This window comes from Sciurus vulgaris, assembly GCF_902686455.1.
Source record: "Sciurus vulgaris genome assembly, chromosome: 5".
Lineage (NCBI taxonomy): Eukaryota > Metazoa > Chordata > Mammalia > Rodentia > Sciuridae > Sciurus > Sciurus vulgaris.
This window is the reverse complement of record NC_136465.1, coordinates 118,169,296-118,193,713: the sequence shown is the minus strand read 5'-3', so window position 1 is coordinate 118,193,713 and position 24,418 is coordinate 118,169,296. Positions and strand designations below refer to the sequence as shown.

Genomic DNA, 24,418 nt, shown 5'->3' with positions numbered 1-24,418 from the left:
GAAAGGAAGAGGAACTCTGAAATGGACAGGGGAAATCTGAGGAGACCAAAATGAAAGGGCCCCGGAACTTTTCCTCTGATGACACGATCAGTGGCTCCTTTGAATGGTGGTGATTTCTCCCTGGTCCTTTCTGTAGAAAAATTCTTGTCATTATTTCCCAAAAGAGTACCCTCCCTAGTGCCTGCAAGAAGCAAGTAACTGCCTCATGGCTGATGTTCAGCAAGTTCATGTAGTCAGTGAATAAAGGAATGCCACCAGCTGCTGCCTCTTCCAGAATAGTTACTGATTTCTCTCCCCCAGCCTTCACTTCCACTTTCCATTGACTCCATTCATTGCCTTACCTCCTTTGTCTGCTTAACTTTGCTGTTTTCCTTACTCTTCCTGGCAATTTTTGTTTTTTCTTTCTCATATAATTATGAGAATCTCTCATTTTTCTTCTGGTTCAACTTCCTTAATTCTCTTGATGCCAAAGAAATGCCAGCTCCTCATTTCTTCCCAAGGGACCTTGCAGTCTTCTCCGCTCATGTCTGTCAATGAGAATTTGAATCTCTGTGTGTTAGGCACCTGTCATCCTGTCCTCTGGAACATTTTCCCTACCTGTCAATACAGCAATACCCCAATTTGATTGGGGTAATAATCTGCATTTACTTACTCTAATGCATTGAGGATCTTTAGATATAGTTTACTTTCCTGCAAGGATAAGGAATTGCATTGCATTCTAAGGAATTTTAGGAACTTAAGAATATTTAAGGCAGGCACTCTTAAGCATAATTCCACAGTTCCTAGATTAGATGTGCTACATTTGTGAATCCACTAAATTGTGTGTAAACCATTTTGTGTGAGTATGTAACTTTTATGGGGAAAGCGTAGAAAACTATGATCTCTGGTTTTCTGGGAGACTCTATATTTGAGCACTTTATGGGCATTTCAAGTCTCTATTTGTGAGCTCAAGGGGTTAAAGAGGCACATTATCTGGGAGTGTCTTTACTGATTTACTCAAGACTTTTTCTAGTTATTGTTTTCATGAACATTTACAAGGCAGCCACTTCCAAGCATTATGGATCATAATTCATTCTACTTTTTATGTATTTTTTCAGTCAACATATATGTTCATTTAAGTAAAATTTTACAGCACATTCCTTATTACATATATACAATATGATATTTTCTATTTCATTGTATTTTAATTTCCTTTCAAATATTGGTTGCAACCCACTAAATTGATAACAACCCCCTAGTGGGTTGTAGTCCATTTACAGCTGGAATTTGAGATAAAAAAGTCATGCAATGCTCTGGATGCCCTTTCCCTTCTGGTTACCAACCTGGAGTTTTCAGGCAGTGACTGCGTATTCACCTCTGCATCAGTTTTAGGATTTGCAACCACAGAGAACTAGTCAATGAAGGTATGAATAGCAAGCACACTTCCTTACTTGGCCATCCCAATGACCCAGTCAGATTTTAATCCTAAATATTCCTAGAAGGAAATCAAAATTTGAAGGTCACATAATTAAAATATAATATAAACTTTATTGCATTTTCTACATTCTCTGTTGTCAAATCCCCCTATCCTGGATTTCATAAAACCCCACAAACTTCCAGAGCTTATCTTGATAAGAGGTAAACTTCTACTCCGGTCCCTTTCCAATTTATTAAAGATTTGATGGTTTCTGCTCTTCAACTCATTCAGATTGGAGCCGAATCAGAATTGTTGGACACCCTCTTTTGAGAGCACAGTTAATAAGTAGGAGGCTAAAAGAACATGAAGGAGTAAAATAGTCCTGGATTTTTCTGGTCCAGAAGAAATGAGGCTGATAGCCTCAGAAAGCAGAATATATACTTTACTCACAGTGACAGAGGTTACTGCTTTGTTGAGAACATGCACTGGGGGATCAATTGAATGAAAAAACAAAAGTTTCCCTGGGGATCCTTATTGGAACAGGTTAATGAAAGTCCTTTGTTGACAACTTTGGGAAGGAGCTTTATACATATAACTGAGGCAAATGGGTCCAGAGAGACTAGAGGGTCTGGAGAGAGGGGTTGGTATGGAGAGGGTGGGGAATCTTAGCAAGAAAGCATCAGCTACAGAGAAGAGGAAGAGTATGGAGGAGTCTTATTATCCTTTCCAGGTGGATGATCACAGCTGGTCTTGACTGTGGATAAGCAGACTGGATCTGATTGTCAGATCATGGAAATCCTAAAAAATCACATTATAAAAACATCACTAGTCTAGTTTCAGTTAGCTCAGCTACAGATTATTGGTTAAAGACAAGTAAGAAGCAGTTTTCATTTTTCTGGAGGATGCATGAGGAAATAAAATATGAAATAGAAAAAAGTAGAATGGTCAAGTTGAAGTAAGGGTAGAAGCACATATTGAGAACGTATTTGCCAATCTCCAGTTTATGGCAGGGGAGAAACTTGTTAAGACATGTATATATTTCCTGGAATTGCTGACATATTGCTATCCAAGGACTTCTTCACATAAATAGGTTAACCACCTATTTATTATTAGAATACAAACACCAGGAAAACCAATTCCAGTTTGGAAATAAAATGCCAGAATTAGGGACAAAATACTCACTACACAGTGCCTTACAAATGTCTTTTTCTACCCACAGTTTCATTTAAATCTCACAACGGTAAGGCCAAGAAAGGGGATGCGGTCAACCAAATAATCAACTGTTTTTCTTTTAAAATTAATTTTATATAGTTATTGACATATAATATTTGTATATGTTTATAAGGTACAATGTGATGTTTTGATTTGTGTATACATTGGGTAATGAAAAACTTTAACGTTTCTTAGTGAGGTACATCTTTGAAATCCTTTCCTCTATGTTGAGATATGTAATACATTATTGATAATTATATTCACCCCTCCATGCCATAGAACATCAGAATTTATTCTTCTAGTCTAACTATGGCATTGTGCCCACTACCAACCTATCTCCCTACCCCCATTCCTTCCCCTTATGCTCCCTTGTGGACTGGTATCCACTATTCTATTCTCAACTTCCATGATCTACTTTTTTAGATACCACATATGAATGAACTCATATGGTATTTGTCTTTCTGCATCTGACTTATAAAATTAACATAATATCCTTCAGGTCCATCCCCATTTAAAACAAAAACAGAATTTCATGGCTGAATAGTATTTCATGGTGTATACAAACCACATTTGTCATCTTCTTATCCTTTTTTTTTTTTTTTTTCAGTACTAGATGTTGAATCCAGGGACTCTCTACCACTGAGCTCCATCCCCAGCTTTTTTTCCTTTTTATACTGGGGATTGAACCCAGGGGTGCTTAATCACTGAGACACATCCCTAGCCATTTTTAAATTTTTGTAAAAATTTTTATAGACTGCATTTTGATCATTGTACACAAATGGGGTACAACTTTTCATTGCTATAGTTGTGCACAATGTAGATTCACACCATTAGTGTAATCATATGGGTACATAGGGTAATGATGGCTGTCTCATTCCACCATCTTTCATATCTCCTGCCCCTTCCTTCCTCTCATTTCCCTGTGTGTAATCTAAAGTTCCTCCATTCTTCTCTTACCCCCTGCCCCCAGCACCCCCATTATGTATCATCATCCATTTATCAGGGAAAACATTTGGCCTTTGGTTTTTTGTGATTGACTTATTTCACTTAGCATGATATTCTCCAATTCCATCCATTTATCTGCAAATGCCATAATAGTCTTCTTCTTTATGACTGAATAATGTTCCATTGTGTATATATACCACAGTTCTTTATCCATTCATCTTTTGAAGGGCATCTAGGTTGGTTCCACAATCAAGCTATTGTGAATTGAACTGCTATAAACATTGATGTGACTGTGATACTGTAGTATGCTAATTTTAACTCCTTTGTAGACACAGGGTCTTGCTAAGTTGCTCAGGATCTTGCTAAATTGCTGAGGCTGGCCTTGAACTTGCCAACTTCCTTCCTTAGGCTTCTGAGTTGCTGGGATTACAGGCATGTGCCACTGCGTCTAGCCCAGCCCTATTTATTTATTTTTTTTTGAGACAGGATCTTGCTAAGTTGCTCTGCTGGCTTTGATCACAGAATCAAAGCTCATGGTCTCAATTCATGGTTGACTGGCTCCATTGCTTTTAGCAGAACATCATGGCAGGAAGCACGTGGTAGAGCAAAATCATTCACTTTATGTTGGCTAGGAAGCAAAATGATTTCCTTACCCCTTTCAAAGGTACCCCTTTGCCGGGGACCAGCCCTAGCAGCAGAGTCCAAGGGTCCTCGATGGCCTGAAAAGCAAAAGCCCCCAAAGAATTAAGCGGCGCAGCGTCGGCGATGGACAGCAAACCACACGGACTCGGGTCAGTGTTGGAATGCTGACAACTTTATTGAACTCCTTTACAGCTTATATACCCTTGCTCCCACTTCTTTAAAAGTTTCAATAGATAACAGAAGTTAGGTTGTAAAATCAGCCAACTGGTGCCACCTGACACTTAACATTTTTCCGTAATGGGCTCTTCTTGACCCGAAACCTACAGAACATGCTGACGCACATTTTTCTTTAAGATTTAACCTTTACCTAAAGCTAACAACAACATCACAAAACATGTTGCTTCAGAATGTTCAGCGTTCCCCATAGGAAAATTAGTGTTTAGTGTAATCAATTGAACTTATTTTGTTGGAAATGATTTGAATTGTTTGTGTTCCTACCATCCCTCAACTGAGAAGCTTTATTGAGCATAATCACTCACTGTAGCAAGGTGAGCTTCCATTAGAAAAACAAGAAAGGGAAAAAGTCAATATTTTAAAGAAGGGGCTCCGGCTTTACTCAACTTACGACGAGTCCTTGCCAACATCTTCCAGAGGAAGTTTCCAACCTCTGGCATGGGCTGTTATCCGCCAGGCACATTCCCTTGGCATGAGTTCTATATGCCGGGCGCCCCCGCACCCCTTTCATACCCGCAATGTCCTAAGTTTCTTCCCACTAGGCCCCTACTCCTAAAATTTCCACCACCTTCTAATAGCACTGTCAGCTGAGGATCATGCCTTCAGAAACATGAGTCTTTGGGATACATTTGATTTCAACCATAATAGTCTGCTCTCTAAAGTTTAGAAAGAACCTAAGTTGCATGATAAAGAAATGATTAAGATAAATATGACTAAAAGAAGATAGCAATTGTTTTGGAAATTACATTTTTTTTTGAGAAAGCATTCTAATGTCAGAAATTTCTGGTTACTTATTTTATGGAAGTTACATTTGTGATAGTCTCACTTTGGGATGAAGAAAGTTGAACATTAATTTCATGTGTGAGATGCTGTAATAAGAACACCTGTGGTCATTTCTAACTTATTCTAAAAAATATTTCAGTTCATAATGTTACTAAGCTTTTGTAGCATTTGAACTAGTAATCATTAGTGTCTTGTATCTAATGAGTAGATCTTAATAGGTTATAAGCTAACCCATTCATTCATCCATTCATCAAATACTTATTGAGTCTCATTTGCTATGTGCAGGCAACATTCTAGGCATTGGACATACAACCCTCAGCAAAACCATTAAAGTCCCTGCCTTGAAGTGGCATGTGGACAATAAGTGAATTAACAGGTAGATATAATGAGTGAAATGATGCTAAGTGTGATACAAAACAAAACAGAATGTTATGGATTAAATTGTGTGACCCCACACAACTTCTAATCCTAAATACCTCAGAAAGTGACCATATTTGTTATCTTATTTAAATTTGTTTAAATCGATCGGTTGTGTTAAGACTGTTTGCAGAGATAATCAATTTAAGTGAAATCATTAACTGGGGACCCAAAGTGAATATGACTAGTGTCCTTATACAAAAGGGGAAAACTGGAGACAGACACAAACACAAGGACAATGTCATGGGAAGATGAAAGCAGAGATTGGGGTGATGCTTCTACCAGCTGAAGACTGCCTGCCAACCACCCAAAGCTAGGGGACAGGCCTAGAGCAGATTCCCTCACAGTTCTCAGAAGGAACCAGTTTTGCTGACACCTGAACCTCAGGCTTGGAGCCTCCGGCACTGAGACAAATCAAATTGGTTGGATAAACAACCCAGTTCATGGTCCTTTGTTATGGCAGCTCAAGCAAACTAATACATGAGTAAGAATGTGAAGGAGAGCTAGAAATGGTAAGAGGAGCATTTTACTTGAGGTAAATGAAAGTGACATTTGTGGGAAGTGAAGGAATGACCCATGAAGTTATTTAATAAAAGCGAATTCCAGGCAGCAGAAAAATGACCTGGGGCCGGAACTTCATTCGTGTGTTTTAGGACAAGAATGAATGACAAGGGAAGAGGGTGCTGAGGTCAGGGAGGCGAGAGCTGTGGAGAGCAAATAGGGTTTTGTGGGGTATAATATGAATAATACGATCTGATTTGGGGTTTTGAAGTATCATTCTGGGTGCAGTGTTGAGACTAGATAATGTAGAACAAGGTCCAAAGCAGAGAGACCAGACTGGAAGTTGCTGCAGTAATCCAGGTGAGATTAGATGGTGTTGGGCAACAGGGTGGAAGGGGTAGAGATGGTGGAGGGGTCAGATTCTGGATATATTTTGAAGGGAGAGGTAGCAGAATTTGTTGCTGGGTTCTCTATGGTGTGTAAACTATATTAAAAATAGCTGTCCACATATACATGGGTTTATTTAATAGATTCACTATTCTGTTCCATTAATATATTTGATTCTCTTTATGGTGATACTTTGATTATTATAGTTTTACAATGATTTTTAAACTTAGGTAGTATTAGCATTCCTCTGTTCTTTTTGCCTTTTCCAGAATTGTTTTGGCTATTCTAATTGTTTTGGCTATTCTAGTTCTTTTGCATTTCAAGGAAGCTTGAAATCAACCTGTCGATTTCTGTAAAACTACCTTCTAGGATTTTTTTTTTGTGTGTGTGTGTTGCCTTAGACCCATGAATCACTTGTAGGGGAATTAATATCTAAAAAAATTAAGTCTTCTAACTTATGAACAAGGTATCTCTGAATACCTTGTTTAGTCTACTTTAATTTCTTTCAGTAGTGTGTAATTTTCAATGCTAAATTTCTCTCTAATTAATTAACATTTTGATGCTATTATAAATGGTATTGTTTTAAAATTAATTTCTCATTGTTCCAACTGTATAGAAATATATTTGATTTTTGTATAGTTATCTTTGCTTTAGTCAGATTTTCATCTTTTGTTACCAGAAGACCTGAAAACAATATAGAGAAGAAGTTTATTTTTGGCTTATGGTTTTAGAGGTTCAGTCCATGTTTGGCCACTTCATCACCTTGGGCCAAAGGTGAGGCAGGAAATCATGGTGGAGGAGAGCAACTCAGGACATGGCAACAGGAAGTGGGGGTGGGAGGGAGGGAGAGAGAGAGAGAGGGAGAGGGAGATAGATAGAGAGAGAGAGAGAGAGAGAGAGAGAGAAAAGAAAGAAAGAGGGCTTTGTTCACCAGGACAAAATATGAACCCATAGATATGCCCCCAGTGACCTACTTCCTGTAGGCACACCCTGTCTGCCTACAGTTAATCCATATCAGTGGGTTAATCCACTGATTAGATTAAAGCTCTCATAACCCAATATTTTTACCTTTAAACTTTCTTGCATGTGCTACACATGAGCCTTTGGGAGACACTTATTTGCACATTATTTCAGATTTTCTAGACTACCCTGTCATTTGTGAATACCAATAGTTATTTTTTTCTTTTCAACCTGTATTTCTTTTATTTCTCTCTCTTGTCTGATTAGCATTGCTGGAATATCTAATTTGAGATAGAAGAAATAGTAAGAGCAGAAATCCCTGCCCTGTTCTTGATATCAAGAGGAAAACACTGAGTCTTCTTCCCTTAAGTCTGATGTTAACTGCAGTTTTTTCACAGATACCCTTTCTCAGGATGAGGAAATTACTTTCTATTCCTAGTTTGTTGAAAGCGTTTCTCAGGATGAATATTGGATTTTGTCAAATGCTTTTTCTGCATCTACTAAAATAATCATATGGTTTTGTTTTTCAGTTTGTCAATATCATGAATTAAACAATTTCTGGATGTTAATAGTGTGGAACAATTAAATCAAGTTAATTAACATATCTACCACTGCAAATACTACTTTTTGTTATCCATGTTTCATTCAATAGCATATTATTTAGTCTCCAAGTGTTGGAGTAATTTCCTTTTTTTTACTTTGTCATTGATTTCTACTCTCAGTCCATTATGATCTGATAGAACACAAGGCAGTATCTCTATTTTTTTGCATTTCCTAAGGGCTGCTTTGTGGCATAACATATGGTCTATTTTTGAGAAGGTTCCATGTGCTGCTGAGAAGAAAGTGTATTCGCTCGTTGATGGATGGAATATTCTATATATGTCTATTAAGTCTAGGTTATTGATTGTGTTATTGAGTTCTATGGTTTCTTTGGTTGGATTTTTGTTTGGAAGATCTATCTAGTGGTGACAACAGTGTGTTAAAGTCACCCAGAATTATTGCGTTGTGGTCTGTGTGATTCCTGAAATTGAGAAGGATTTGTTTGATGTACAGGGATGCACCATTGTTTGGGGCATAAATATTTACTATCGTTATGTCTTCCTGATTTATGATTCCCTTCAGCAATATGAAATGTCCTTCTTTATCCCTTCTGACTAACTTTGGCTTGAAGTCCACTTTATCTGATATAAGGATGGAAACCCCCGCTTTTTTACTGAGTCCATGTGCGTGGTAGGTTTTTTCCCATCCTTTCACCTTTAGTCTGTGGATGTCTTTTTCTAAGAGATGAGTCTCTTGCAGGCAGCATATTGTTGGGTCTTTCTTTTTAATCCATTCTGCCAGTCTATGTCTTTTGATTGATGAGTTTAGGCCATTAACGTTCAGGGTTATTGAGATATGATTTGTATTTCCAGTTATTTGGCTTATTTTTGGTTTTTAAGTTGGCTTGGTTTCTCCTTTGAGTGGTTTTTCTCTAAGGTAGTTCCTCCCTTTGCTGACCTCCATTGTTGTTTTTCCTTTCCTCCTCATGGAATATTTTGTTGAGAACATTCTGTAGTGCAGGCTTTCTATTTGTAAATTCTTTTAACTTTTGTTTATCATGGAAGGATTTTATTTCATCTTCAAATCTGAAGGTTAGTTTTGCTGGGTATAGGATTCTCGGTTGGCAACCCTGTTCTTTCAGAGCTTGAAATATGTTGGTCCAGGCCCTTCTAGCTTTTAGAGTCTGGGTTGAGAAGTCTGCTGCTATCCGTATTGGTCTCCCCCTATATGTAATCTTATGCTTTTCTCTTGCGGCCTTCAAAATCCTATCTTTATTTTGAATGTTAGGCATTTTCATTATAATGTGCCTTGGTGTGGATCTGTTGTGATTCTGTGCATTTGGTGTTCTGTAAGTCTCTTGTGTTTGATCTTCCATTTCATTCTTCAGGTTTGGGAAATTTTCTGATATTATTTCATTGAATAGGTTGTTCATTCCTTTGGTTTGCATCTCTGTGCCTTCCTCAATCCCAATAATTCTTAAATTTGGTCTTTTCATGATGTCCCATAGTTCTTGGAGATTCTGTTCATGATTTCTTACCATCTTCTCTGTTTGGGCGACTTTATTTTCAAGATTAAATATTTTGTCTTCATTATCTGAGGTTCTGTCTTCCAAGTGGTCTAGTCTTTTGGTGATGCTTTCCATTGAGTTTTTTATTTGGTTTATTGTCTCCTTCATTTCAAGGATTTCCATTTGGTTTTTTTTTTGAGAATCTCTATCTCTTTGTTGAAATGATCTTTTGCTTCCTGCAGTTGCTCTTTCAGCTGATTGGTATTATCATTCATTGCCTGCATTTGCTCTCTTATCTCATCCTTTGCTTTGTGAATCATCTTAATCATGTATAATCTGAAGTCCTTTTCTGACATTTCTTCTAACATACTGTCATTGGATTCTATTACTATAGAATCTAGATTTGTTTGGATCATTTTCTTCCCTTGTTTTTTCATGTTGTTCATGTATCTTCCCCTCTAGCGGTGCAGATCTGGGGTATTTCAGATTTCCCCCTAGAGGTTTTCAAAACCCTTTCTTTAAGGGGAGATCAATATTAGCAGTGCCCAAATCAGACACTATGCAATCCTAGACCAAATAGCCCCTATGGGGACAATAACAAAATTGTCATAATAAACAAAATGTGTTTAAATGTTATCTTCATTAAAACAAACAGGTTTACAATAATGTCTGCAGTCTAATGGAGGACAAAGAGGATGCAGAGGGATGTAGAATATGGCTGTTAATAGGATAATAAAAGAATATATAGAGGTTCTAGAAAATAGAAAGGGTGAGAGTGTAATCAAAAGAAATCAGATGTTAGCATGTAAATAAGGGAGAAAGCGACTCTGAGGGAACAGGTAAACAAGGAAAAGAAAGCAAGAAATGTAAAGAAATAAAAACTTAAATTTTTTCTTTAAAAAGGAGAAAAAAGAAAATCTACTGTATAACAGTCATATACTAATGAAACCTCCCAGTGTTCAGTAGCCTGATGTATGAGAGGTACCTGACAATGAGCTTCAAGACTCCAGCAGGCGTCTCAGGATGGGATTTGCCCCACCCGAAGATCGGAGCTACGGCTTCCAGGATTATCCAAGATGGCTGCTCTGGCTTCCAAATGTGTTGGCAAATGGGGAGCTGCAGTTCAGGGGTGGACATGGTCAGCTGGAGGTCCTGGAGACAGGATGCAGTTGGTCAGGCAGGGGTCCTGGAGGTTGGGTGTGTTTGGTGTGGTTGTGGGATCCAGGAGGCCGGGTGCAATCAGTCGGTCTGGGTTCCCAGTGATAGGGCGCAGTCAGTTGGTTTGAGGGTCCTGGCGGCAGGGAGCAGTCAGTTGATGTGAGGGCCCCAGAGGCAGGGAGTGATTGGTCGGGCTGAGGGGTCTTGGAGACAGGACTCAGTCAGTCCGGCCAGGGGTCCTACAGGGCCTGGCTGTTGTCCCAAAATGGCGGCAGCCTGCAGGTACTGTAATAGTGAACTTCTAGGCAGCAGCAGGCAGCTGGTTCTCCACTGGCAGTCTGCGGTCAGTCTGCTGGCAGCTGTCCAACGATCGGGAGGTGAACCTCGAGCGTTGGGTGATTGATAGGGGTAAGGCAGGCAATGGACAGGCGAGAGGCAGGCAAATGGGGGATGATAGACGCCTGACAGTGAGCAATCTCCTCTCAAAAAAGGCGTCGATATGCTGGCAGATTGCAGGTGATCACAGCAGACAAATGGGGTAAAGAGCAGGGGATTGATAAGCAGCAAAAACTGCCTCACCGAGAAACAGATATCCTCTGCTTGAATCCGGCATTGTGGAGCGACAAGGAACGCAGTCTCCCTCTAGTCCGCCATCTTGGATCTCAGTCCAAATACTACTTTTTGTGGTGCAAATATTTGAAACTTTCTCTTTTAATGATTTGAAATGTATACTATACTATTAACTATATTCACCAAGCTGTGCAATAGATCTAAGAATGAACTGATCTTATTTCTCCTGAGACTTTGTGCCCTTTGACCATAATCTTTCTATCATGTCCTAGTCTCTGCTAATCATGATTCTACTCTCTGCTTTTATGAGTTCTGATGGTTTAGATTCAACAATAAGTGGAAACATGCAGTATTTGCCATTCTGTGACTGGCTTATTAGCATAGTGTTCTACAATTTCATCCATATTTTTGCAGATGACAGAATTTATTTATTTTTAAAGGCTGACTAGTATTCTATTGTGTATATATACACTTGAATTTTCTTCATACATTCATCTGTGATGGAGTCATAGGTTGATTATATAACTTGGCTGTTGTGAATTGTGCTTCAATGAATGTGGAGGTGCAGACTTCTCTTCAGTATTCTGATTTCATCTCTTTTGAGGAAATACCCAGAAATGGGATGGTTGGTTCATATGGTAGTATTATTTTTAGTTTTTCAACAAAACTCCATACTCTTCTCCATGAGACTGCACTAATTTACATTCCTAAAAACAGTGCAAAAATTGACCTTTCTCCACATCCTCACCAAAATGTATCTTTCTTCTTTTTGATAATAGCCATCCTGAGATGTGTGGTAATATCTCATTTGGGATTTAATTTGCATTTCCCTGATGATTAGAGATGTTAAGTACTTTTTCACATTCTTATGGTCATTTGTATGTTTTCTTGGGACATGTCTACTCAGGTCTTTCACACATTTTAAAATTAGGGTCTTTTCCTTCTTCTTCTTATTGAACCCCTTACATAAACTCCTATGCCACTTCTTTCTTCCTAGCCATTTTCAGACATCTCAGATATGTATATCTCCCCACTTATTCATTCTGTGTGGCATTTCTCCATTTCCCTTTGTTATATTGTGTTGTTGTAGGTTCCTAAATTTGCTCTGGAGCCCTCCAAAGGCTATTATCACTTATGGAGAACTGTGCATTTTGTGGGAGAAGAAGGTTAGTGTACTAACTACACTACTGTCCTTTTCTTCTACTTTTTACTACTTTTAAATCCTTTGCCATCTTTTATTGGATAACAAATTTTAGTTTTGTTGATTTAAAAGTTATAAATCACATCTTATTTTTATGATGGATGCTTTAAGTCTCACGCTTGTTCATTTTCATCTGCTGATTAATTTATACATTTAAAAAAATTTCTTCCTTTGACCACAATAAATATATGATCTTTCTTTCATGTTACCTTGATCCTCCTTTGCAATCCCACCATGCATATGTTTTCTAGAGTTTTATTTCAAGTTATGTACATAGATTTTCTTTTTCTTCTCTGAGTCTTATTTTTAAAAAAGACAAAATATAGTTTATATGGATTATATAAATTGTTATTTTTAATGTTTTGTATCATTTTCATCATCCTTCTGGATTTCTCTGTTCTTTTAATTGTTTCTTTAAAAATTGTTTTCAAAATTTCTTCTGAGTGCAGCAAGCCTACTGAGGCATTCTTTTATTATTGTGCTAGTACATGTAAAAGCCTGCTCTTAAAAGGTATATTCTTTCTTTATCTGTCATATATCACACTTTATGATACCCATCACCATTTTTCTATTTATAGGAAATCTATTCCCCCCTTCCACCTATGACTCCCATTATTTGGATTTATTTTGGCATTTGCATTTGTCTTTTGTTATCTATCGTTTATCATCTATCTACCTACTTACCTGTCATCTCTCTCTAATCCAGTCTTTATGTTGTCTTCAATTGTATTATTGGAGGGTTTACCAGAACTTACCTTTTATCTTATTATTTCTGCTTTGACTATACCTCTCCTTTACTTAGTGCTTTTCAGAAGCATTTTCACTTCATTATTTTTATGTTTTGTTCTTTATAATATCAGTATCTTTCTTATATTTTTCTATAATATTACTTATTTGAAAAATTTTGATGTTTCTGTTTCAGTAATTCTCCTTTATATAATACATTGTCCAGGGCACGATTTTGTCTCTCCTCCACTGGACTAATTCCTCGGATGGATGTGTTGATTTCAGAGTGGATGACCCCAGTAGAGTTTTAGCTATACTCCCTACTGATATGTGTAAGCAGATATGCTTAAGCCCTCATTTGTGATCTTCTGGGTGATTTTAAAGAAAGGAGTGAAGATGGTCCTTGGTTAGAGTACTCATGTTATTACAGAACTGTTCATAACCATTTCTTTATTATACCTTACTTTATTTCTTAAAATATTTTTTTCTTTTGAATTTTACTTTTAACTCTTTGTGAAGAGTGGCATTGGAGTTGAATACCCCTTTAGATTTCTTTTTTTTAAATTTTTAATTTTAATTAAAAATCATAAATTTACATAGGGCAATGTTGTTTGATTGATTTTGTTATTTTTTTCCCTTCCCCCCTCCCACCCCTCTTTTCCCTCTATACATTCCTTTCTTCCTCATTCTTACCACCCTCCTTATCCCTAACCCTAAACCTAACCCTAACCCTAAAACTAACCCCTCCTACCCCCCCCCCGCCCCCGTATGTCCTCATCCGCTTATCAGCGAGATCATTCGTCCTTTAGTTTTTTGAGATTGGCTTATCTCACTTAGCATGATACCCTCCAATTTCATCCATTTGCCTGCGAATGCCATAATTTTGTCATTCCTCATGGCGGAGTAATATTTCATTGTATATATATGCCACAGTTTCTTTATCCGTTCATCAACTGAAGGGCATCTGGGTTGGTTCCACAATCTGGCTATAGTGAATTGAGCAGCTATGAACATTGATGTGGCTGTATCTCTGTAGTATGCTGATTTTAAGTCCTTTGGGTATAGGCCAAGGAGTGGGATAGCTGGGTCAAATAGTGGTTCCATTCCAAGCTTTCTGAGGAATCTCCATACTGCTTTCCAGAGTGGCTGCACTAGTTTGCAACCCCACCAGCAATGTATAAGTGTACTTTTTTCCCCACATCCTCGCCAACACCTATTGTTGCTTATGTTCTTGATAATCGCCATTCTAATTGGGGTGAGATGAAATCTTAGGGTAGTTTTGATTTGCATTTCTCTTATTACTAGAGATGTTGAACATTTTTTCATATATCTGTTGATTGCTTGTACATCTTCTGTGAAGTGTCTGTTCATTTCCTTAGCTCATTTGTTGATTGTATTATTTGTATTCTTGGTGTAGAGTTTTTTGAGTTCTTTATAGATGCGGGATATTAGCGCTCTATCTGAAGTATGATTGGCAAAGATATTCTCCCACTCTGTAGGCTCTCTCTTCACATTACTGATTGTTTCCTTTGCTGAGAGAAAGCTTTTTAGTTTGAATCTATCCCAGTTGTTGATTCTTGCTTTTATTTCTTGGGCTATGGGAGTCCTGTTGAGGAAATCTGCTCCTAAGCCAACAAGTTGAAGGTTTGGGCCTACTTTTTCTTCTATAAGATGCAGGGTCTCTGGTCTGATTCTGAGTTCCTTGATCCATTGTGAGTTGAGTTTTGTGCAGGGTGAGAGATAAGGGTTTAATTTCATTCTGTTGCATATGGTTTTCCAGTTTTCTCAGCACCATTTGTGGAAAAGGCTATCTTTTCTCCATTGCATATTTTTGGCCCCTTTGTCTAGTATGAGAAAATTGTATTTATTTGGGTTTGTGTCCGTGTCCTCTATTCTGTACCATTGATCTACCTGTCTATTTTGGTACCAATACCATGCTGTTTTTGTTACTATTGCTTTGTAAAAGAATTGAAAATCTGGTATTGCGATACCACCTGCTTCGCTCTTTCTACTGAGGATTGCTTTAACTATTCTGGGTTTCTTATTCTTCCAGATGAATTTCATAATTGCTTGCTCTATTTCTGTAAGGTACATCATTGGGATTTTAATTGGAATTGCATTGAATCTATATAGCACTTTTGGTAGTGTGGCCATTTTGACAATATTACTTCTTCCTATCCATGAACATGGGAGATCTTTCCATCTTCTAAGGTTTTCTTTAATTTCTTTCTTTAGTGTTCTGTAGTTCTCATTGTAGAGGTCTTTCACCTCTTTTGTGAGATTGATTCCCAAGTATTTTATTTTTTTCGATGCTATTGTGAATGGGGTAGTTTTCCTAATTTCTCTTTCTGAAGATTCATCACTTATGTATAAAAATGCATTGGATTTATGAGCATTGATCTTGTAACCTGCTACTTTACTGAATTCACTTATGAGTTCTAAGAGTTTTCTGGTTGAATTTCCAGGTTCCTCTAAATATATAATCATGTCATCAGCGAACAGGGATAGTTGGAGTTCTTCTTTTCCAATTCATATCCCTTTAATTTCTTTGGTTTGTCTAATTGCTCTGGCTAGAGTCTCAAGGACGATGTTGAATAGAAGTGGTGAAAGAGGGCATCCCTGCCTTGTTCCAGTTTTTAGGGGGAATGCTTTCAGTTTTTCACCATTTAGAATGATATTGGCCATGGGCTTAGCATAGATGGCCTTCACAATGTTAAGGAATGATCCCACTACCCCAATTTTTTCTAGTGTTTTGAGCATGAAGGGATGCTGTATTTTATCGAATGCTTTTTCTGCATCTATTGAAATAATCATGTGATTCTTAACTTTTAGTCTGTTGATATGGTGAATGACATTTATTGATTTCTGGATGTTGAACCAACCTTGTTTCCCTGGGATAAAACCCACTTGATCGTGGTGCACTATCTTTTTAATATATTTTTGTATGCGATTTGCTAAAATTTGTTGAGAATTTTTGCGTCGATGTTCATGAAGGATATTGGTCTGAAATTTTCTTTCCTCGATGTATCTCTGTCTGGTTTAGGTATCAGGGTGATATTGGCTTCATAGAATGAGTTTGGGAGGGTTCCCTCCTCTTCTATTTTATGGAATAGTTTGAGAAGTATTGGAATGAGGTCTTCTTTAAAGGTTTTGTAGAACTCGGCTGAGAACCCATCTGGTCCCGGACTTTTCTTTGTTGGTAGGCTTTTGATGACCTCTTCTATTTCAGTACTTGAAATTGATTTATTTAAGTTGTGTATGTCCTCCTCGTTCAGTTTAGGTAATTCATATGTCTCTAGAAACTTGTTGATGTCTTCGAGGTTTTCTGTTTTGTTGGAATATAGATTTTCAAAATATCTTCTAATTATGTTGTGTATTTCACTCGTGTCTTTTGTGATATTTCCTTGTTCATTCCGAATTTTAGTAATTTGAGTTTTCTCCCTTTTTCTCTTTGTTAGCGTGGCTAAGGGTTTATCAATTTTGTTTATTTTTTCAAAGAACCAACTATTTATTTTGTTAATTTTTCCAATTGTTTCTTTTGTTTCAATTTCGTTGATTTCCGCTCTGATTTTAACTATTTCCTGTCTTCTACTACTTTTGGTGTTGGTCTGCTCTTCTTTTTCTAGGGCTTTGAGCTGTAGTGGTAAGTCGTTTATTTGTTGATTTCTACTTCTTTTGTTGAATGGGCCCCATGAAATAAATCTTCCTCTCAGTACTGCTTTCATAGTGTCCCAGAGATTTTGATATGATGTCTTTGTTCTCATTTACTTCTAAGAATTTTTAAATTTCCCTCCTGATGTCTTCTGTTATCCATTCATCGTATAATAGTGTATTATTTAATCTCCAAGTATTGGAGAAGTTTCTGGTTTTTATTCTGTCATTTATTTCTAATTTCAGTCCATTTGATCTGATAGAGTACAAGGTAGTATCTCTATCTTCTTGTATTTGCTAACAGTAGCTTTGTGGCATAAAACATGGTCTATTTTAGAGAAGGATCCATGTGCTGCTGAGAAGAAAGTGTATTTGTTCTTTGTCGGATGGTATATTCTATATAAGTCGGTTAAGTCTAAATTGTTGATTGTGTTATTGAGATCTATGGTTTCTTTATTCAATTTTTGTTTGGACAATCTATCCAGCGTTGAGAGAGGTGTGTTAAAATCACCCAGTATTATTGTGTTGTGGTCTATTTGATTTCTGGAATTGAGAAGTATTTGTTTGACGTACATGGATGAGCCAATGTTCGGGGCATAGATATTTATGATTGTTATGTCTTGCTGATTTATGCTTCCCTTAAGCAGTATGTAATGTCCTTCTTTATCCCTTCTGATTAGTTTTGGCTTAAAGTCCACATTATCTGAAATGAGGATGGATACTCCAGCTTTTTTGCTGTGTCCGTGTGCATGGTATGTTTTTTCCCATCCTTTCACCTTTAGTCTATGGGTATCTCTTTCTATGAGATGGGACTCTTGCAGGCAGCATATTGTTGGATTTTTCTTTTTAATCCAATCTGCCAGTCTATGTCTTTTGATTGATGAGTTCAGGCCATTAACATTCACAGTTATCATTGTGATATGATTTGTATTCCTAGTCATTGGACTCATTTTTGTTTTTTGACATGATTTGGTTTCTCCTTTATTTGGCTCTTCCTTTAGGCTAGTTCCTCCCGTTGCTGATTTGCATCGTTGTTTTTCATCTCTTCCTCATGGAATATTTTGCTGAGAATGTTCTGTAATGCCGGCTTTGTTTTAGTAAATTCCTTTAGCTTTTGTTTATCGTGGAAGGATTTTATCTCATCGTCAAATCTGAAAGTAAGTTTTGCTGGGCATAAAATTCTTGGTTGGCATCCATTTTCTTGCAGGGCTTGGTAAATGTTGTTCCAGGCCCTTCTAGCTTTTAGGGTCTGGATTGAAAAATCTGCTGATATTCTTAGCAGTTTCCCCCTGAATGTAATCTGATTCTTTTCTCTCACGGCCTTTAAAATTCTGTCTTTATTTTGAATGTTAGGTATTTTCATAATAATGTGCCTTCGTGTAGGTCTGTTGTAATTTTGCATATTTGGAGTCCTATACACCTCTTGTACTTGGTTTTCCATTTCATTCTTGAGATTTGGGAAATTTTCTGCTATTATTTCATTGAATAGATTGTTCATTCCTTTGGTTTGTTTCTCTAAGCCTTCCTCAATCCCAATTATTCTTAAATTTGGCCTCTTCATGATATCCCATAATTCTTGTAGATTCTGTTCATGATTTCTTACCATCTTCTCTGTTTGGTCAACCTTGTTTTCAAGATTAAATATTTTGTCTTCAATATCTGAGGTTCTGTCTTCCAGATGATCTATCCTATTGTTTATGCTTTCTATAGTGTTTTTAACTTGGTTTATTGTTTCCTTCATTTCAAGGATTTCCATTTGGTTTTTTTTTCAGTATCTCTAACGCTTTATTGAAATGCTCTTTTGCTTCCGTTATTTGCTCTTTTAACTGTTGATTAGTGCATTCATTTAATGCCTGCATTTGTTCTCTCATCTCCTCATTTGCTTCCCTGATTGTTTTAATTATGTACATTCTGAACTCCCTTTCAGACATTTCTTCTGCTGTGCTGTCATTGGGTTTTATTGATATAGTATCTAGGTTTGTTTGGGACATTTTCTTTCCTTGTTTTCTCATATTGGTCAGATGTCTATGGGACTCTGTGATATTGTAGATTTCCTCTATTGGCTTATAGTGACCCTGTAGATTTCCAGTGTATCACCTACCAGCCTTCAGTAGCCAGAAGTCTTGGATTAATTTGATAATGCAGTGCTTCCGAAGAACGCTGCCCCTAGCCCGCTACTGGTTCCAGGGAGAGAGACTGGAGAGGTCTCTTGTTGCACAGCCCTGGTCCAGAGGCTGGTTGTAGGTTGGAGGTCTCCACTGGCTTGGGGACTTGTGGCTGGCTCTGTGTAGACAGACTCTCACTGGGTGATTTGCCCTGAGAAGCTAGCCTAGAGAGGTGCTTCCCGCTGGAGGGGGGCTGGGCTGCTTGGGGAAGTCCCTGGCGCCCTGTGCTGGTCACTGAAGCAACCTGCGGGTGGGCTGGAGCTGGCAGTGGGGCGGGCTGTAGCTGGCTGTGGCGGGCCGGAGCTGGCCGGGCTTCTTCTGTGCAGAAGGGCTCTCACTGGGGGGCCTGTTCCCAGAGGCTGGAGGATCTGTCCCTGTGGGCGGAGCCCACAGGCAGACTGCACCGAGCTGCCTGGGGGAGACGCTATCTGCCCTGTCCCACTCTAATAAGCCACTCAAATCCGGGCCTGCTGCCCAGCTGATCTTCGCTGGGTGGGGGAGACTCACCCCGTGGTTCTATTTTAGTCCGAGACTTTCAATGCCTCCCCTTCTTGGATCCTGGGTTCTGGGGCAACTGGAGATGCAGTCACCCTCTAGTCCGCCATCTTGGATGCCCTGTGGAAAAAGCCTGCAGCTGGAGGGGGACGATGCTGCCTGGAGAGGTCTCTGGCTGCCCAGCCCTGGTCCCAGAAGCCGCTTGTGTGTATCGGATGTCTCCACTGGCTTGGGGACCCGTGGTTGGCTCTGCGTCAGGAGGCTCTCACTGGGCGGTCTGCCCCAGGAAGCTAGCCTAGAGAGGCGCTTCCCACTGGAGGGGGCTGGGCTGTTGGGGGAGTCCCTGGCGCCCTGTGCTGGTCTCTGAAGCAACCTGCGGGCGGGCCGGAGCTGGCAGCGGGGCGGGCCGGAGCTGGCCGCGCTGCTTCTGTGCAGAAGGGCTCTCACTGGGGCCCCCTTTAGATTTCAAAGTCATAAGTCCACAAGCTTTGGAGGCATTAAGGAGAGGCAATGGGAGCATCAATGTGCAAGTGTGGCAGATCAGCCCACCTTCATTTCCGTCATCTCATCCTAGTACTTCAGTGACATCACACTGAGAATACTAGTACCTGAATCTGTTTCTTTTGATTCTTGTCTACAGTGGGGATCAGAGGAATAAAACCTACTAATTCATATACTTAGTATTGAATGTTCCCGTAACTCAGTCTCAGAATCAACAAAATCATTACTTTTGTTTATCTATGACCTAGATTATATTCCAAGAATATATTAACAGGAAGCCAGCCTAGATGAACAGCTTCTGAAGAGCATGAATTGTCTTTTATTTTTTGCATTTTTGGAAGGTCATTTATTCCTCCCAAATTCATTTCTAAATGCTTAGATAGTGAAGACAGTGATGTCAGGCCTTGTGACTTTAAACTTTGAATTACATGGTGTGCTTACTTCTCTGTCCCAGAATATTAATACATCCACTCTCCCACAGATATCTGGTGCACATGAGGCTAATGTTAGCCCAATCCTAACAACCCATTCCTGAGTATTCTGATATCTTTATCTGGAACATAGGCAAGACCTTCAACAATCTGGCTATTCAAGCATGCAATGAGACATAGGAGGGTGGAACTATATTGGTTTTGTTGCAGAAGGATTGCAAGTAGAATGGCCAACATTGTATAGTCCCAGTTATATTAAATCAATCAATTTAATGTCTCTTTTTCCCAGTTAAGCTAAAGTTTTTCAAAAAGGATATTGTTTACATTTATCATGTGGTTATAAAGGATGTTATTACTAAGCGGTAAACACTGGCTCTCTTAATATTCTACATCTCTTATTTTATTTTATAATTAAAAATACCCTATCAAATAGACACTATTAATATCCATATTTTAGGACTGGGGATATAGCTCAGTTGGTAGAGTGCTTGCCTTGCAAGCACAAGGCCCTGGGTTCAATCCCCAGCACCGCCAAAAAAAAAAAAAAAAAATCCACATTTTAGAGTTGAGAAAGATAAATCCCATAAAGGTTGAGTGACCAACCCTTGGTGATTCCAATAGATGGTTGAGAATCTGGGATTTGATCTAAAGCCACCATGTTTCAAGCCCCCATGTGGCATTGCTTCTCCTTTACCACACAGGTTTTGGGAGAAATTTGGATGTGGAGGAACTTAATAATGCAGGTGTGACTGTTTAAGAACATTACTCAACCAATTAAAAGGTATCTCAGTGAATCTGGAATAAACTGAAATTAATCTAGCAATTCAAATTAATTACTAGCTATTCAAAACAGTAGAGGCTTTCCATAAAAAAAAAAACTTTTTATTTAGAAATACCATAAATACTCTAGTACTTTCTGTGGGTCTGACAATTTGTTCTCATGATCTGAACAACCCACCTTACTGCTCACGTTACCACATATAAAGTATGTGAATACATTGGATTATGTTCCATTTGTACTCAAAACATTAAACAACATCCTACAATGTGTTAGGATATCACTGAAGTAGGATGACATGCTCAGATTAAAAAGAAGTCCCTCCATTGAAATCAAGGCCCTTACCAACACCTGTTAAAATGTAAGTTGTTTCCTTGAATCCGCGTATGGCATTATTTTGGTAGGGTCATCTATTCTCAGATTTTCAAGACTGATGATTTGGAAACATTTTAGATATAAAATTGTATTCATACTTTATATTCTTTTCACTTTACAAAACAGTTATCCATCGTGGTTTATGTTAGCAAGAAAAGTGGCGTATTTAAGGAAAAGCTAAAGAATGAAGCAGATCACCGAATTTGTCTTTTCTAGTATCTAATTACCATAAACAAAAGGATGAAAATAAAATCATAATAGGATAAAGGGGGACTGGATTTGATCCATGTGTGCTATATGCATGTATTTGAAATAGGACACTGAACCCCTAATTGTAAACATTAATGTTCACATTAATTAATAAATTAATGTTTACAATTAATACATACAAGTAAAAAATCACCAGAAGTGATCAAAGAGAGAGAAAGCAGATCTCCTGCTATTAACTCAGAGAGATGTCACCTAAGAAAATCAATAGATTCTGTCCAGGAGAGGCACAGAGACAGAGCCTTCTGACCGTTTTTTACCTCTTTTTACCCTAAACTCTAGAAAGGACAGCCTGCTGACAAAATCCAGAGAAATTTCTTCTAATTTGGAGGACATGGCTAAATGCATATTCTTTCCTTTCATTTTCCTCTTAGAAAGGGATGGAAGTTGCAGTGGCTACAATGGAAACCTAAATAATAACAGGGAGAAAAACTGAAATTACACTTTAATGGAAGCCAGTCTCTGGGGCTGAGGAACAACGTCAGTGCCTCACCCCTAGGAACAAGGCCAGGTGGCATTTCTTAGGACTCCTCTAGACTCACTAAACTCAACTCCCACAGTTTGCAATTACACACTTCACCATCTGGCCTTCTTTGTCACTCCAAATTCTTAACCACTTCTCCTTCATAAGCTGTGTTTTGCTCCTTAAGTATCAAGTCATTTCTGGAAAGAAGAGTTAATTCTTCCCAACTGCTGCTGGATTCTCTGCTGGATTCTCATTCAACCTTTTCTAGAAACACTTACTATGTGGTTTTATTTTTTGTAAATTCATCCATCAATTTATAGTTTGTACAACTTACCTGTACTCTGGGCTATGGATTCCTTGACTTGAGACATGTGATTTCCATATTTTTGTGTTCAAGGGCCAGTCCAGCACTTAAAATTTAGTACTCTCAGTACATATTTATGAAGTGGAAATACGTTTTTAATTCTTTATTTTTTTCTTAAAACTTTACAATCTTTTTGACAGTGTCCTTGAAGGCTTGCTTTACTTGTTGATTTCTTAGAGTGTAAATGAAGGGATTCAACACAGGGGTGACTGAAGTAATGAGAACTGCTATTCCTTTGTTGAAAGCCCCTCCTTCTTTCACAGAGGGATTAATGTACATGAACATACAGCTGCCATAAGAGAGGGAGATGACAATCATGTGGGAAGAGCAAGTGGAAAAGGCCTTTGTCCTTTGCTGGGCAGAAGGGATCTTCAGAATGGTCCTGATGATGTATGTGTAAGAAAATGTCACCAGCACCAGAGTAATCACTAGAGTTATCACAGCCATAAGTATGACCATCCTTTCTAGAAGGCTTGTGTCTGAGCAGGCAAGTTCCAGGAGGGGCCCATAGTCACAGAAATAGTGATTCAGCACATTGGAGGCACAGAAATCTACCTGACTCATCAAGATGATTGGCGGCAAGATAGCTAGGAGTCCCCCCAGCCAGGAGCAGAGCACAAGCTGTGTGCAGACTCTGCTGCTCATGATGGTCAGGTAATGCAGGGGTTTGCAGATGGCCACATAGCGATCATAAGACATGGAAGCCAGGAGGTAAAACTCTGTTGCCCCAAGAAATATGGCAAAAAAATACTGAGTGATGCAGCCTGCAAAGCTGATGGCTTTATTTCCTGTTGTCACGCTGGTCAGAAATCTGGGAATAAAAATGGATGTGAAGGAAATTTCTAAGAAGGAGAAATTCCGCAGGAAGAAATACATGGGGGTTTGGAGTTGAGAATTTAGTGAGGTGAGGATGATGATAGTTAGATTTCCTAGGACACTGAGCATGTAGGTGATAAACAAAAAGATGAACAATACCACCTGAAGTTCAGGTTGACTCGTGAGGCCCAATAGAATAAACTCAGTCAGCATGGACCTGTTTTTCATGTTGACCTTCAGCAGATCTAAAGGGGGAAAGGCGAGAAAGGAGAAAACTGAAGAATTCCTCAGAGGAGGAGGTAAGGCTTATTTTAATCAACACAATCAGGTCCTACATTGCTCTCCATCCTCTTGGCCCTAATCAGTGTACTACCAGGCTACACTTGGTTCCATGGACGTCCCATATCTTTTACATAAGTGACCTTATTCCTAAAAGTCTTGTAATTCCTCAAATTTAACTATTCCTAGACATTTAACAGAACATATTATAACATATTATAGAATAATTATCCAAAACTTTTGTTTTCAGAAGCATACATTTTTGAAACTATTCTTTCCTTTTAAAGTGTTTATGAAATCTCCGTATTTAAAGCACTTTCCTCTGACTCTATTAATAATCTCCCCTACTTATTGCTCTTGGTAGAAATATCTCTACCTGATGCTGTTTTCTGTGCTTTCCTGTTTCTTTGATATCTCTGCAATATTTTTTTGCTTCACTGGATATCTGTCGTAAATCCCTATCTCTTCACTATCCAAATATCTGACTTCGGTGTTTCAGAAACAAGTAATACTTCTTCCCATAGGCAATGCTGAATAGCATCTCATTTTATGCTGTGAGAGTTTATGAGTTTATTCTGCCTGAACAAGGCTCACGCATCAATAAATCATATTAAAAATTAGCATTTTTTTATGTGTCTGTCTTACCATCAG

The 24,418-nt window shown here is 38.4% G+C and overlaps 1 protein-coding gene across 1 annotated transcript; it reads right to left on the bottom strand.

Moving 5' to 3' along the window:
* Nucleotides 1-22,786: 22,786 nt before the first annotated feature.
* On the bottom strand, nucleotides 22,787-23,716 carry LOC306662281 (olfactory receptor 6C4; the record flags this gene model as incomplete). The annotated part of the gene is made up of 1 exon (XM_079141789.1): nucleotides 22,787-23,716. The coding sequence occupies one exon, from the start codon at nucleotides 23,714-23,716 to the stop codon at nucleotides 22,787-22,789; it is 930 nt and encodes a 309-aa protein (XP_078997915.1).
* Between the last annotated feature and the right edge of the window lie 702 nt (nucleotides 23,717-24,418).